Raw genomic sequence first — 16514 nt, 5'->3', positions numbered from 1 at the left:
ATGTCTTTCTTATTGTTTGGGACCCCAATGCTTTGGCCACCCTCTCGAAGAAGCAATGTGAAGGGTGTTGGACGAAAAGTATGGGTACGAAGGAAGGAGAGACAGACAGGAGGCATCTGGGATCCCTCCGTCCTCGAGTTAACAATAAGTATTCAGGGTATTCAGGTACCGTTCCGTCTTAGCCGGGAACATCCTTGTGTGGACGTGGGCGTGGTCAACGTTGGTACCTCACTAAGAGATTGGGGGTAATGAGTGTACCATCGCACCACCACACCCCAGACCTTAGCAACCCCCCCCCAAGAGTTTCCCCAAAGTTCCTCCGCCCCCCCCCCCCCAAATTCATACCAGCCAACAGTATGGCCCTACCACACACTGTCGTGCTTAGAGAGTCTACTCCGATCCAGTCAATTGACCCTCTTATCTCGGCACCCTCTGGGCCAGTCGCTTGACCAGGTCCTCAAGTCCTGTCCACGGGATCTGGTATTTTGAACCGTCGCTTGACAATGGAGGCGAGCAACAGTGACCCAACCAACGTGGGCACTGGGTCAAGCCAGGGGGAAAAGAAAGGAAGGGTGACGGGGGTGGTTACTTCCCTTACTGTTATTATTATCATTATCCATTTTTTATTTGTTTTAATTCTCCATCACTCCTGCTTCTGGTCCTTGCCTCGTGCTTGCCCAGCATTGCCACAAGAAATTCACTACGCCCTACAGAGAAAGTCCATCCTGGCTTGGCCTCTGCCCTACCTCTCTGTTCATCTCGTGGTCTCCGTGTCACACACTCCTTTCCTTAAGTATGTACCATACATGAGTACCAGCACCCGTAGTACTTACTTGAGATAGACTCCACAGGTCATCGTCCACCACCCACTTCTATAACCTTGTTTCTTGTCCCTCTATCAATAGCCTCAGATCTGCTTCCGAGGCGCATGCACGGCCTGGCCTGGCCTGTGCTGTGTGTATTGTCTCATCCTGTCGTCTTGTCGCAATCTTTGCCTTTCCTTGCCTGATCTTTTAAGGCTACCACCACGTCTTGTTCTTCTCCAATCCCCTGCGCTCGTTCTATCTATCATCGAACCTTATCACCAACACATCATCCCGTCTGCACATTGACATTTTCTTACCCGCGATCGCCTGGGCCAGCCAGACCAGGATCAGCCAGGCTACGTTCGATCCATCTTTCTTTCAAAGGGTTCCGCCTGCCGGCTGGCCGCAACCGTCGTCTTCTTGTTATCTGAAGGAGCAATATTGCTGGCCTCTTCTGCCTTATCCCCCGCGAGACCCTCTTTAAAGCTGGTACTCCACCTGGCTTGATATCTTCCTCCTCTCCCGCCTCGAAACGAACACTCTTCCCTCTTCATCTTGTCTCCACTGGCCTCTCTGTTTCCAAAAGACCCACCCGCTACCCTCCGCCTCCCACGTCTGCACGTCGCTGTCCCGCCCTCGACCCCTGTCTGGTGACGAGGCCTCTCACATGTCGTGGGGTCTTCAGGTCTCGCTGCTGTCTACTTGACCACGCGAGGCCCCTTCCCTCGTCCCCTAGATGTGACGACCCGCAATTGCTTGGACCAATCTTAAAACCAACCCCAGGACGCACGCAGCCCTACCTCCAGACCACCGGTACCCGGCTAAATTTGCTTGTCACGTCTCTTCGTCCTCCTCCCCCTCCTCCTCCATGTTATATCTCTTGTGGACGCCTTTCACCACATAGACAGTTTTGACTTGGCAACACGCAGGAGGCTGAAGCCGTTCGTGTTGCTCCAAAGCTGCCACCACAACACAGTCAGGCTCGCTGTTCATTTAACAAAGCTTAATCGGCCATCTCGGCAGGAAGGCTGGCTCGTACTGGATGGTCCTTGTCAGCCCAGCATTGATCCATGCTCACACCCACCACCACTCCTCGTCCCTAGCATGTCTGCGCATGCGTCCCCGGCCCCCTCGACGGGGCCGACACCTGAGGCTGACGAGTCCACCTTGCCCCAGGGCAACTGCCGCTACATCATGCTCGTGCCTGAGATCAAGGGCAATCGGTGTGCATGTGTCAACTTCACCCTCAACAAGTCACGACCCGGGGCTACCTGCGAGTGTGGGCATCTCGCCTGCTTCCACCACAGGACGTCAGAGCCGCCGATAGACAAGCAGGAACTTGTCCTACTCCGGCAGCGGGTACGGCAGCTGGAAGAGCTCCTACTGAAGGGCAGCGACAAGGAGAATGAGGTGATACAGAGGGTCAGCGAGCTCGAAGGAGTTGTGGAGACGAGGACGGAAGAGATGAGCCAGGAGATCAAGAAGACATATGGAAACATCAATCGAGCATGGCACTCGATCGAGGAGTTGGAGAGACGAACCGGCGAGCACGACCACCGCTTCCGAGGTGTTGGAGGACATCTGAAGAACGTGGATGATGAGCTGCACTTGCTGCGTGGCCGGCAGTGCGAGCTCAATGACGCCGAACTCAACCTCGAGGAACGCTTCCTCGAGCTGGTCGAGAGTATCGAAGATGGGCTCGAGGACACATCGGTGCGGCAGAGGCCCAGACGCCAGTCCATGTCGGGCCCCATGATGCAAGGTATCACTGCCTCCCCTGAGGTTACAGCTCGACAGCGGCGGGCGTCCTCCGGGGCCTCTCAGCGCCGCGCGTTGCCACCTGTCGTGTCCGCCCCCAGTGCACCTGCGCGGCCGTCGTCGGTGCAACAATCTAGGCCGGTAACATCGGCTGCCTCGGAGGAGCTTTGGACCGTCCACGTGTCACTCCTCCCCAGCAACTCACTACCATTCCCTTTTGAACGCCACACAAACGCATACAAACGGTGTCTGTCCAGGGGTCTGCATCAGATGGTCGCTGTAAACGGCACATCTTCGGACGCATTCGTCTCTGCCGTATCGCAAGCCTTCAGCAGGCTGCTGAAGAACCGGCCGTGGGTTCCGCTGCAGGCTAAGCTCTGCGACGCCGAATCTCTCCAGGGCCTGCCGATGCTGCGACCTCTAGATCCAATGCTCGTGGGCTCGGGGTACGACGTTGATTTCCTGCGCTCACACTGCGCCGTGCTCGACACCCACGGCAAGATCGACTCCCTCTACATCGCCATGCAACATTCTACCCTGTCGTGGCATGCCCTCAGGCACTCGCCCATCTTCCTACCAGGTCTCGAGGCCAGCTGGGAGCACGATCCGATGCTCGACGTGAACGCCCCTTTCGACGATGACGAGAATGTCGACGACAGCCACCGGCCGTCGGCGGGGGACTTGGTCGGAGTGCTCCCAAACTTGAAGCGAGCGGCCTCGGAGATCTCGAGGTCATCGAGTTTCGGAGCCTCGACAGCTCCTTGTGACGGGCCTGAGCGGCCCTCAAAAGTTCCGCGGACCCCCTGCCCAGTGCCTAACATCCACGAGGACAGGAGGCAGAGGGTAGGAACCGCATGACATTTCTTATCGGGGCTTCGTTTGTTTGTACATACATACATATATATATTGTGTGTGTGTGTGTGTGTGTGTGTGTGTGTGTGTGCGTGTGTTTCTGGGGCCTGCGGTGTGTTAATACGGAGTGTAATTTCCTATTACTCAAATGAGATACCAGGCTCCACTGAAAGGTCGGCTGGCGCCAAGGAGGTGACCACTGCGGCAGGAGTCATAGATGATTTTCTTCTAGAATGTGGGCTAGGGGGCGCTGAGTGGGAAATTTCCTCGAATATGAGATGGATGGCACGAGCTCTGAGACTCGCCTTAAGTCGATAGAAAGACAGAGCTGAATTCGTTATGTTAGTCGCAGGCATATCGGGAGGGGTTGGCTGGGTTCTTCCGAGACTTTAGACGTCTCCCGTCTCAAGATCAAAGTGTTCATATTACAGCATAGTGTACCTCCTCGCACTTCTTTCCCCTTCTCTTTTCTTATCTTCTTCTTGGATAAAAGATGTGGTCGGCAAAGAGGCCTGGTAGTAATAGATGATCAAGAAGATGAGAAAACCAAAACCGATTATTGCCATGGTGACTTGCATCTGCTCTTCATGAGATCAACTACCGACCAGCAAATGTGAAAGGTGGAAATTTGTGACAGTAAGCCTCCTGGCTCTGTGGGCAGCTGCTACATTTTCCAAGACCACAATTTTCTCTGTGTGTCTCTCTTTTCCTCACCTCTTTTTCTAGGCGAAGCTAGTGAGAAACTGTGCTTATCCCCCTCCCCCCCCCTTCTTCTTCCTCGTTTGTCTTTCCCTCCCCTTGGACGGGCGCACAAAGTGTGCCGCTGAAAAGGTATGTCAGCTCTGATGGGCCATTGGCTTGTGGCCCGCGTGATATTCGAGAATTGATTTGATAGTGGTCAGCGGCTAGGGAAAAAGAGTGGTGACTACGTCACTTTGACTGGGTAGCCGTTTCAAAAGCTTTGAGTCACTGTAGCTGTCATGAATCTTTGCTCTGCGTCCATTAGCCGCCCGTAGGTGAATTTCGACAACTTCTCTCCTCTTCTTGTCTGTCTTGAAGTTACGAAGTATGTTTGCTCCCCAAGGACGTGCTTGGTGTTGCAGGGTAGAGCGGTGATCCCAAGGATTGACAGATGTAGGAGGAATAGATAAGGAGAGGCCTTGAAGTGAAGCTGACATTGTATTCCTCGTATTGTCCCAATTCTTTTCCTTTCCTTGTTTGTTTAGTCAACTTTGGGTTGTTCGAGGAGTCTCAGTCACGACCTGAACGATTTCAAGAAGCGACCCCACTCTAGCAGGGATCCAAGGTATATGGTAGGGCCTTATCGATAAGCTGAGGAACTCCATACCGTTGGAGCCTCGTCCTAGCGGCTGGCTCCTTGATCGCTTACTTCCCACCACCTCTCATCTTTTGTTCTTGCATACCCAACTTCGCATAGTACTTAACAGAACCAGAGTTCTTCTTTTCTCAAGATCATATTACACTTCCAAAGCCGACAATATCTTTGACCAATTGTTACTATCTCTACTTCCTACTTTTTAGTGCCAATCCCAGCCGCAAGGCTCCTCCCGCCACATAATGGATGACTTCGACATCGAGATGGGCGACGCGGTGGACGTCCCTATGGAAGAGCCCGAAGTTGCAGACATCCTCATTGGCGATGACCTACAGGTACCTTCCATCAAGCCAGCCACAATTGAATGTGCCTCCCTCTAACACCCTCAATTCCAGGAGGACGGCGAGATCGAAGAGCCCGTGAACGGCGGCGCAACCGACGGCGAAGCGCAGCAGCTTGTCCTCAACAAAGTGCACATCCGCGGCCTCGACCTGATCGACCAGGACCAGCTCAAGGCCTACATCGCCGCTCAAGTCGGCGGCAAGGGCGCCGACCGCATCGAATGGGTCAACGACACGTCCGCAAACCTCGTCTTCTCCACCGACAGCGCCGCGCAAGACGCCCTCCTGGCGCTGTGCGCCGTCGAGATTGCAGACGCAACTCAGCTCCCGCCGGGCGAGGTCCTCCCCGCCAAGCCCGTCCCAGAGAAGCCCGACATCGCGCTGCAGGTGCGCTTTGCGCTGGAGAGCGACAGGAAGGAGCGCGGGGCTGCGCAGAAGAGCCGGTTCTACCTGTTTCACCCGGAGTGGGACCCAGAGACGGATGAGGGCAGACGTAAGAGGGACAGGCAGTACCGTGATCGGCGTGACCGGCGCGATGACCGGCGCGATGACAGAGGACGGTACAGGCGAGGCGGCAGCGGCAGAGGTCTATACGATGAGCACGACGAGCCGGAGCCATTTGATGTCAACCTTTACGACGATGACGCGGGTGCGCTGGCGAGGCGAGCGAGGACCTCACCGCCACCACGACCACGACAGGCAGATCGAGGTCGGAGGTACGGCTCGCGGTCGCCGTCTCCGCGCGCAGGCAATGATCGCCACCGCTCCAGGAACAGAGACAAAGAGCTCTTCCCGAGCGATCGAACGAGAGACCCCCTGCGCTCGGAGCGCGGGGCCTACGAGCGTGGTCGGTCGGCTTCGCCTACGAGAGACGATCGAGATGCGATGGAGGCCGACCTTGCTCGCGACAGAGAGGCGGTGCGAAACAACCGAGAGAAAGCCCGATCGATCAAGGAGCGCATCTACAGCAAAGGCAGCGACGGGAAAAACAACAACGGACCCAAAGAGCTATTCCCCGCCGGCAGGGGCACGAGAGACCTGTTTCCTGTTGACAAGAAGGAGCTGTTCCCGGTCAGGACAACAGGCGCGAGCAGGGCAGCGATGGACCAGGTGCCAGCTGATGTGCTTGAGGGTATGAGATGTCTTTCTTATGACGGCGCTGTCGAGTTACTCGACGAGCGCATCCCTTCTTCGTCTTCTTTTGTTTCTTTCTTTCCATTCCCAACCGTTCTGAAGTCGACCGTCAGAGCAAAGCGCGACAATATGGTAACACCTACAAATGCAGATCAAAACACCAAAGGCACACTGTCGATACGTGGTACGGCGCGTCAGAGCAGCCAGGGATCAGGGATTTTGACGATCAAGGGTACGGCGAAGTCGGTCAAGGAGCTGTTCCCGAATAAATTCAACGACGACAGTAGCAACGTCTCTCAGAATGTCGGCAGGGAATTGTTCGCCGAGCAGCCAGGCCGCAGACGGCAGAGGGCGGGAGATTTATTCGACTGAGCTCGTTATCTCGATCGCGTGCGTGCGCGTGTGTGTGCGTGGAGAGCCATCGAGCCTCAGCCAGCACAACACGGGAGCAAGCAAGCAAATCTTCTTCGAGATTCAGTTGCTTGGTTTGGTTCGCATAGTTAGCATAGCGTTGCGTTTCTGTGTGGCAGGCTGCATGTGGGGAAGGAATTACAGCGTGTGCAGCTCTCGCGCGGGATCTAGTCACTTCTCCTCGTCTTGATTTGACTCCTCTCGATTGCAAGCTTTGGCTTTGTTCCATGACTACAATCCAGCAACGGGAGTCGACTTGCGTGGTTATGGGAGGACGAGAATACCATACGAGGCGAGGTAGATAGTCCGGCTCGTCCTAGGGTGGCGAGTCTAAATTAGGTGAGGCTACTTTCTCCATACCAGCTGATTATTTTTTGGACTGGGGTGCTCATCATCGTTCTAGTTAGCGTGGTACCAAATGAAGGACCATTATAGCCAGGTTCACCATCGTGGCAGTGCCGAAGATGCAGCTCGGTGCCTCGAGAGCGGGTGACGATTATCGTCGGTCCATTGCTGTGGTTAGTGCCTCACAGCTTCAGACTATGCAGCTTGCTTAGAGACAAGGCATGAGGTTCCATATCGAGGAGATTCTTTGGTCATCGAATCTCATGATGACGGGTGATGAGGAGGAAGAAATTATGGAGGACATACTGGGGTCGATTTTCCCCGCGGAGGGGCGATGGTCATTCGAGGTATACTTCCAATACAAGTCCAATCCAGCGAACGACGTTGCCCTTCACGAGTTTGTGGATGCTCTGTTGACTGTGATTTTTTCTTTCTTTCTCAAAGACCGTCATTCTTGATCACCTAGGAGAAGGGACCGAGTGTCACTGCTATGGCTCAACAACGTTAATGAAAGGCAAGCGTCTGCCCCAAAATGGTCTGGATGTGGGAAGGGGGAAGGTGCTATTGCTGGGCAGGAAGGCACGACTGGAAGGGAGTCAACAAGGTAGTCACAGAATCCATCAGTGTTCCCTCGCCTCGACCAGCAAACCCCAAACAAATCCTCCTACCCTACCCGTCATCACATTCACCATCTCTGGTGGCAGCATCATCATGGGTGGCTGGTGAGGCGAGTGGGGTTACCAGTTTCGCCTTCGTGTTCGCGCCAGAACCAGAGGTGGTGCTCGCTTCACCCTCTCCCTCAGCTTGCGCTGAAATCACCTTCACTGTCCATTTCACACGTGCTTCATCCTCCACCGTGGACAATCACGTTTTTCACAGGCGCCAGGCGTTTTCCTTGATCGTTTTCTTCCTCCGTTTTCCTTTTCATTCTACTGGTTTCACCTTATTTCGAGTATTGTCAATTCCATTGTCTGGGCTCTGGGAGATTGAGAAGACAGGGAAAACAGGCCTATCGTTGTCTATTTCTGTTTAGACAATAATTAGTATCTGTGTTCGCAGCTGGCTAGGAACAGTGGTGGCTGGACCGCGCAGCGACTTTTAATCGACTTTCGAGCCCGACCTCCTTCACGTCTCGGCCTTGGACAACCGTCTTGTCAGTTTGATTTTCCTTCCAGATACGAACCTCGACCTTGTCTTTTTTTCCCCTTCGTCTTTCACCCCCTTCATCCTCCTCTCCTGTTTGTTCTTACAACGCGTCTGTAGGATCTGAGACTTCACCCCAAGGTTTTCACTACCACCAGTCTCTACTTCACTATACACGCACACAAACAACATCTTTGACTCGATCACTTCCGCCTCTTCTGACGAGGCTATCGCAAACTACATAATAAGGCTCAACTTGACGACGAAACTTCTTCTCCTTCTGTTCGATTCTGCGCTGGTTCGCGTCTACTTACCGCGTTGTCTTCCTTGTCCACCACACACACTTTTCCACCCCTCCAGAGACCTATTCACCCTTCTATTTCGACCCTTCCCACGTCTCCCAACGAGAATCTCCCAAGAACATTCTCGCACTCAGTAATCACTTGCGCTGCTCAGGTTCGCACGGAGCACTGAGGTTTCGAGCTTTCTCACTGGGGACATCAGCAGTCGCGCGCGCGACTTACCTTAGGACAGTACCGTGATTTCGTCAACTCAGAACTCATCATGGGTGACGGCATCTGGGTCGCCTTTGGCGCCCGCTTCCAAGCAGCCCAGCTTATGCAGCAACGTCCCTCTAACCAGCAGGTCGACGCGCCCGCGAAGCAGGAACGCACGGCTGCGCAGCGCTCCTTGCAGCGCTCTTTGCAGCGCTCCCTCACCCCGTTCGCGACGCACCAGTCAACCGTCAAAATGCCGCGACTGTCTCGTATCTCGAGCTACATTGGTCTCAGCGCTGCTGCGAAGATTCAGGCTCCTACCATCCCCAACTTCCCGGAGCTCATCGTGCAGACAAGCGAGTGGACCAAGTCTGGAGACACCTCTGACCGCGAGGCTGTTCGCGACAAGCCAGCTGGAGTCTTGCGCACTGTCTCTAATGTTGAGAATGAGTATGCCTACAGGGAGGCCGACAGTACCTGGCACAACCCTACTCTCCAACAGATGATGGAGACCGTTGGCTGCACCATCATGACCAATGGAATTTCGGAGCCTATCCCTCGTCACCTCAACGGATTCGTAGCTGGCATGATCGAAGAGATCAGAATTCAGATCAGCCGTATGGCGAGGCTGCAGGCTAGCTTCGACGAGGTGCAACAGACCTGTGAGAAGCAGGCCCAGGAGTCGAAGAAGCGCGAGAATGCTCTGAAGGCGAAGGTCTCTCGCCTGGAGCACATCATCGCCCACACTCAGCAGGAGGGTGCTGACTCGGTTCTCGAGGATCGAGCTGGAAGCGTCTGCGTTCACAATGACGAGGAGAAAGCATTCGAGGCTATGATCAACAACCTTCTGAGCAATGACGAAGGTAAGTCTTCCGTATTGTAGACACTTCTTTTCACGCCCAAGGCCTGCGCTAACCAGGTAAATGCCAGACGAGATTTCGAACCATGACCAAGGTCGTCAACACGTCACTGCCGCCAATGACGGCGCAGAACAGACAATTGGTGAGCTGATGGCTGCAGACCACCTCGCATGCATGAAAACGTGATATGCTAACCATATATGTAACAATTCAGGTGCCAGGCCTAGAGTGCTTCTTGATTACAATACGGATATCTACCTGAGTGAGCAGCTGCGCGATCGCGATTCAGTGGCCACACGCATCCAGCGCCTTCAGACCAAGCGTGATATTGAGCAACAGGAGATTCAGGCCCGTCAGCTTGTCACTGCCCCGGAATATCCTCGTACACGAAGTGGTTTAGCCTCAAAGAACACCTCGCCCCGTAAATCTGGTTCCTCGACTACCACGGCGTCCAGTCGCAACGCCAAATCCAGCCCATCTGCCTCGTTGATCACACAGGGTCTCCTTGCTGAGAGGGCAGCTCAGAGCCATGTCACGCCGCATACGACCCCGCCTCGTCCTGCCCCAGTTCAGAACAACGGCAATGACGCGTTTTGCGCCATTCAAGAGCTCGTCAAGCTCAACGGTGGCCTTCCAGAGGATGCTATCGACGATGGCAGCAGCTACGAAGCCTCCTTCGTCCCACCGCGCAACCATCGCCAGTACAAGATCGGCGGCGCTGACGACAAGTCTCAGATTGGCGGCAAGCTGTGTGCAGCGCCGTCGAATAATACAATCAACAACCCCTTTCGGTCCGGCCCGCAATGCGCCCAACCAACAACAGTTCGAGCGATAGCGTCCAGCCCAGATCGCCAGGCCGTAAACCAAGAAACGAGCAACTTTACACACAACGGAATCGAGCTACAACGTTCAAGTGAGATCCGGGACTCTGGCGGCTCAAAGAGCTCTCAGAGATCTCGCTCTTCTGTCCTGGTGTCTATGGGACGCAATCTCGTGGAGGAGCGCCGCAAAAATGCTGAAGGGTCTGGCAGCAGCAACAGCTCAACAAAGAGCACCCCCACCCGCAAGGCACAGAGCGGCGAGAATCCTTTGCCGGATAAGGCCACAAAGTACGCGTATCGCCGCACTAGACTGGTCACAAATGCTCACATCAGAGCCCGTTCTTTTCTTATGGATGAGGAAGTGGTCGGGATGGCGATACAGTACCATCAACCTCCGCCGCCACCGCCACCAGAAGTAGCTACTGAATCTCCTCAGCGGGTGGCCCCGCGACGACTACTTGCACTCCAGCGACCTGGTCTTCAGCGCGGTGGGCACCGCGCTCCTTCTCGTCGATTTGGTGTCCAGAGATCGAGAGGTCTTGTTCGTCCGCCGCCAGGATTCGAGCACGTCGGTACTGCCGCCAAGCGTCATATTCGTCCGCCTCCTGGGTTCGAAGGCGTTGCTTCTGCACAGCGCAACCAGGTTGCTGTCCCTGATGAGCAAGGCCCTGTTCGGCCGCCGCCAGGCTTCGAGCACGTGGTTCCTGGACGGCAGCAGCAGCAGCAGGCCATTCGACCGCCGCCAGGCTTCGAGCACATGGTTGCTGGACAGCAACAACAACAACAAGCCATTCGACCACCACCAGGATTCGAGCATTTGGTCCCTGGTGTGCAACAGCGTCCTATCGGACCGCCACCAGGCTTCGAGCACCTGGTCCCCGTTGGTCAACATCCCATCCGCCCACCGCCTGGATTCGAGCACGTAATTCCCACTCAGCAGCCAGTTCTACCACCTCCAGGGTTCGAGAATATCATCCCTGCTCAACACATTCAGGATGCTGGACCCGATGTTGGGCGTGCCATTCGGCCACCACCAGGCTTTGAACACATGGCCCCTGGCGCTCAGCAGCCTATTCGGCCGCCTCCTGGATTCGAAGGCATGTTTCCTGCTCAACAAAACCAGGACGCGGTTCCCTTCTTCATCACGACTCTGCACCGACCAGCAGAGGCAGAACTTCAAGTCGAGGCCTAGATAAGGTACTCATGGTCCATGCGATGGGCATGGAAGCTAGGTCCGAGGATGGACGATCTGCTGATTTCCTTTCACATGATACCCAACTTGCATGATACTCCCGATCAAGACGTTGTTCCTTAGAAGCGAGGAAGCGCCGGTGCGCTTCTTTCTTCAAGATCACAAGCCTCGCGATCGTCTTTTTGAAGAAGGGAAAAAGAAAAGAAAAGAAAAAAACACGGAAAAAAGACGAGAAATTGGGGAAATTGGGGAAATGCTACTGTCGGTAATGGTTTAGACGGTTTTTGAGGGTGAGGTGGGCAGGAGAGCCTACAAGAACAGGGAAGCTCAGCACATAATGATCACTATGGCTTTTGTCGTTAGGGTAATGCTATGACAGAAGGCTATGATAGGAAGGCTTAAAATGAGTACGACGCATCGGGTCAGGCCTTGATAATGGCTAGAGCGAGATTTGAGATACTTAGTGCTCCCTAGGCAGACATAATATTTTGTTCTAAGGCAGCTGAGGAAGTCTAGTCAGGATCTGCGAAGGGGCAGATAGCCAAGGTTACTAAAGAGAGTCTAAGATTACGGTCTTGTGCCCTAGGTCGTGGCAGACAGCCTGGTCCCCTCTTACGTGTGTGTGTGTGAGATTTATAGAGAGAGAGAGAGAGAAAGCGTGTGAGCACTGGGCTAAAGACCTTGGGAAGCCTTGGAAAGTACCTCAATCCAGAGAACCGTAGTTCAGATTTCTATATCTTCTCCTTGCTCCTACGACGCGTTCGCGCGGGGTAAAATATTGGTCTGGACGGGTTTCCCCCCACATAGGTAGTACATGTTGAACCAAGCGGCGAAAAGTAGTCTTCCCCTTTCCTTTGAACAAAAACAAACTATAGGTGCGGGCCGTCTTGGATCTTCAAGGATTTCCTTGCAAGTTGTCTTTGGTGGTGGGCCTTTTTCTGTTCCAGTTGTGGTAAAGTTTGAAGTTAACGACCTCGGCTCTTGTCCATGCCTCGGGGCGTCTGTGAAATATGCAATCACGATTCATCGGTCGTGCTTGGAGCCCGGGTAGCGATTCAAATCAGGAGGTGTCAGTAAGTCAATATTTCAAGGGAAAAGGGGTTCCCAACTTCATTGTTGCTGCCTCACGGCTTTCCTTCTGGGCGCGGGCCTTGTTCTGGTTCTCATGACGGCGAAACAGAAATTGGTATTGTTTTGAGACAGCTAGAACAACGAATCTGTTGGAAACGCTACAGAATGGTGTTGGATACTAAATAGGGCATCTTGGAAACAGGGAAAACGGAAATTCATGCTGAAGTCTGAAGAGTTTCGTCCGTTCTGGTCGAGTGACAGGGCCGCATTTTGGCGGGAGGATGAGTCGCGTGACCAGAAGGACGCATCTTCTCGCCACAAGGAATAAAATCAAGGGTTGTAAAACACGGTGAGAAGGAGCACACATAGTCAAATGAAAAACATTTCTGTTCCGAACTATAGCTCTTTCCCTTCCATATCTCCAAGTGAGTGTCGTGGTCGTCCACGGGCCATGCGGTCTGCGTCTAGGTTCCGACCAATATGTCCACGTTAGTTTTGTATAGAAGAAAAAGGGAGAAGGCAATCACGGTTCTAAGGACTAGATCACAAGGTTTACATTTGCCCTCCAATTCAAGGTCCTCCAGATGAGACAGAGGAAGGAGGGAAGAGGATGGGCCACACCACACAGAAGGCGGCGCTGCCCTCCCTCGCCGCGTCCTCCCCCAGGCACACACCCCCCCTGGTGCACGATGGCCGCGAGAGATGAGCCCCACTCTCTGAGTTTGCACGATCTCTCTGGGAAGTAGCAAAAACCCACCTCAGCCCCTCCTTCTCTACAAGATACATCATCGCTAAATCGCACGCTCACAGGGGTGGGGGGTCTCAGCACAGTCTACCTCCAGACCCATCGTCCTCGTCCGCTCATGTATCGAGTACCTGGAAGCCTCCCTCACCAGCACCAGCGCTCTGACAAATTCTGTGTCATCGTCGTCGGCGCCGGTGCCCGCAGCTAGACGTCGCTAACAGGCAGACAGCGAGAGAGAGAGAGAGAGAGAGAGAGAGAGAGAGCTTGGTACATCCATCTCACGGGAGTGACATTCAGCGCTGACTACGTCAGCATATATGACCGGCTCATGGGACCATACGCGATGCGGAGAAATCTGCTCAGTGTTGTTGACGTGTAGCGTAGACTATGGATTTTTTTTCGGTGAGAAAAAAAAATCCATTCGTGCTTGCGCGCTGAGTGCTGAGCCCCTTCGACTGGTTCCACTCCTCTCTGGGTGATGACCGCATTTTGGCGCACAAGATGGCGGAGGTTTTGGGAGCAAACAACGCGCTAAATCTGCTCGTAGGATCTAACGAACTCGGGTTTTCTTCCCTTCTTTTTTTTTGGGGGGGGGGGGGAAAGGGGGGTGGGTTGCCGGTGCTCACATGCAGCTGGCGATATTCTCTGTTCCGCTGGGGCTCCCTCACCTGTTACGGAATTCTTCTCAATTTTCGGACCGATACTTGGCAGGAAGAGTCTCGAGCCTAGGAGCATTGGACAACTTCTTTTTCAAAGTGGTGACGACAACAGCCCACTCTTCAGTCCTAGTGGAAAAAGTTCTGGAGGACCGTGAAGTACGGTAGGCTAAATTCCCCCTTTCCATGGTCCGCTTGATTGGTTGAGACGAGGCGTCAAAATGGAAGTAAGAACGATCGTGTCTCAATTTGATACTAGAAATGGAAACCAAGAGAATTGGTAGTGTCGTAGGCAGGGATTCATTGGATAGTAGCAAACGACACACGTGCACATTTCTTCTTGTTCCTTGACAAGATTCTCACAGGCAGTTTTCTCTCCCTTTAGATTACAAGTATACTTCAAAACAATTTTTGCACAACCACCTGATTTTTGCGCAATCCAACGGTATCCATTTCGATGAGGTTTCATCAAAACCCACCCAAGGGACCAAGATCTACATGATAGTAACCAACGCACAAACCCGTTCACTGCTCTCGCCTGCCGTAGTTTCGGGTTCTCTTTTGCGTTGTTTTTCGCTGTCACCAGTATGGGAAGCGGGCCCCAGCTTTGTTGCAAAACTTGTATAGCAGTTCTGTCTTTAGCACTGCAAAAGGTCTCAAGGCGCACACATAGCTGCCACCCAATCAATGCTCTTGGGATAAATAGTGTGAGATGGTGTTTTGGACTATCTGCCCTAGCTGACTTGTGCTAGGGAGCGCCTGTCTCATGCTAGGCACTTTCGACACAGGCTATACTAGCCTATATGTCTAATAGAACCCTAACCCTGATACCCCCCATCAAGCACTACCGTCTCAGAAAAGCGTCCTCGTGGAATGGGAGAGAGAAAAGAAATGGAGGGCCAAAATGGTACGACTGCAGATACAGAGGACCACCATGTAAACTTTTGCTCTTGACCTCTGCTTCGAAAAACCACAAGTGGGATTTCTTCCTAGAGGCTAGCTGAGAGAGAGAAACACAGAGGAGGAGTGTGTGGGGGATGCTGCTTGCATGGCGGGCACGGCTAACAAAAGCCTAGAAACTCATACAAAGACGGGCGATTGGCTTGAGGATGTGACCCTGCAAGATCAAATTGGTATGTACTGTACCTCGAGGAAGGGGGGCTGCACGGATAATTCTGTACGTGTTTTTTTTTTCCCCTCGAAGAGCGGGAGGGACAGGGTTAACCAAAAAGGGCAGTCAGTACAGTACAGTGCAGGTTGCCTCCTCTACGGGACGCCCGGTGGTGGTGGACATGGAGAGAAAAAGAGGATGCCTGGAGAAACAATCCAGTCTGACAAAAGACCGGTGAGTTTGCAGTAGTAATTCAGTCAATCAGGCGCTTTCGCAGGTTACATCCTGTCCTCCCGCTCTTCTTGGTTCAAGTTCAGCTCGTTGCGGGCTCTCAGCAGAGAGAAGAGGCTAGACAGGGCTATTGTGAGGATTAACCCGTGGCCATGGAACAGCGAGGTTTCCCACACGACCACTCCATTTTTCAATTGTTCTTCTGATATGTCGCTTTTTCTCTCTCTTCACTTTGTAATTTCCTCCTTCCCCTTTCCCATTTCCTTTGTTGATCAGAAACCGGGATGCATTAACAGGAAGAGCATATTGCCATATTCCACGTCACCTTCTCGCCACACCTGTTCTTCTCCTAACCTCGATCGGCGAGAGAAACAGAGAAATGAAAAGAACAAGCCCGGGGTGGGGGTGGTTGGAGACAAGAACAGACACACACAACAAGCGACTTGTCATAATTGTTCAGCTCGCGCCGGGACGAGAACAATCTGGGGCCCTCTCAACGTCCCGCTCCTGTTTCGTGAGCAGGGCCGGGGAAGAGAGAAGAAAAAAATAAAAAAAGATCTCAATTGGTGCCTGATTGAATCCCAACCACCCATGTGCAAATACGACCCGTCAGAATGGTTTTCTGTAAAGTACACACACATACACATACTTTTTTGCGTCTTTGGGCCTTTGCAAAGGACCGATTGTGATTGATTGCAATCGGATTCCTAATGACCCCACAGTTGCTTTGCCAGGGTTGGGCCAATCGTCTCACACGATTTGGTCGATAGACTTCCTTTTTCGGTCAGAATATAGTGGAGACAGCATAGGATGAGGTTGCAATGGGGGGAGTTTTAATGAGTTGCTGGACTTGTCTTTGTTGCAATACTCCAAAAGTACTCAAAGTAATTACTTAATATATGATAGGTTAATTTTTCCCTTTCCCCAGCAACTCCAATCGCCCGGCAGTGGCAAACGGCGAAGAGAAAGAGAGAGAAAAACTGACAACTGCAGGAGACAGAAAGAAAGCAAAGAAAGAAAAAAAAAACCCCCCCCAACACAATCTAGAACCTGTTTTCAGGTCAGCAAACGTGTGCAAGGCAAAGCCCGCGGTTCCCGCCCACCACACCAACCCCCTTTCTTTCTCTACCCGCCTCACTCTTTTCTGCTGCTGCTGCTGCTGCTGCTGCTGCTGCTGCTGACGACGACTTTTTGCCTTGCTTTT

The 16514-nt window shown here is 53.2% G+C and overlaps 3 protein-coding genes across 3 annotated transcripts; all 3 read left to right on the top strand.

Moving 5' to 3' along the window:
* The first annotated feature begins 724 nt into the window (after positions 1 to 724).
* M406DRAFT_95762 (uncharacterized protein) lies at positions 725 to 3964 on the top strand. Its single transcript, XM_040926309.1, has 2 exons — positions 725 to 2519; positions 2604 to 3964. Exons 1-2 carry the CDS (start codon positions 1911 to 1913, stop codon positions 3420 to 3422), a joined length of 1428 nt encoding a protein of 475 aa, XP_040771215.1. The 5' UTR covers positions 725 to 1910; the 3' UTR covers positions 3423 to 3964.
* A 905-nt stretch (positions 3965 to 4869) lies between these two features.
* On the top strand, positions 4870 to 6599 carry M406DRAFT_100213 (uncharacterized protein; the record flags this gene model as incomplete). Its single annotated transcript, XM_040914904.1, has 4 exons — positions 4870 to 5087; positions 5148 to 6133; positions 6170 to 6296; positions 6330 to 6599. The coding sequence occupies exons 1-4, from the start codon at positions 4995 to 4997 to the stop codon at positions 6597 to 6599; spliced, it is 1476 nt and encodes a 491-aa protein (XP_040771214.1). The 5' UTR covers positions 4870 to 4994.
* A 2091-nt stretch (positions 6600 to 8690) lies between these two features.
* On the top strand, positions 8691 to 11500 carry M406DRAFT_334912 (uncharacterized protein; the record flags this gene model as incomplete). Its single annotated transcript, XM_040920982.1, has 5 exons — positions 8691 to 9486; positions 9543 to 9625; positions 9754 to 10592; positions 10774 to 11226; positions 11272 to 11500. 5 exons carry the CDS (start codon positions 8691 to 8693, stop codon positions 11498 to 11500), a joined length of 2400 nt encoding a protein of 799 aa, XP_040771213.1.
* Between the last annotated feature and the right edge of the window lie 5014 nt (positions 11501 to 16514).

This window comes from Cryphonectria parasitica (assembly GCF_011745365.1).
Source record: "Cryphonectria parasitica EP155 unplaced genomic scaffold M406scaffold_10, whole genome shotgun sequence".
NCBI lineage: Eukaryota > Fungi > Ascomycota > Sordariomycetes > Diaporthales > Cryphonectriaceae > Cryphonectria > Cryphonectria parasitica.
The sequence above is the reverse complement of the archived record's forward strand: the minus strand, read 5'-3'. Positions and strand labels throughout refer to the sequence as shown.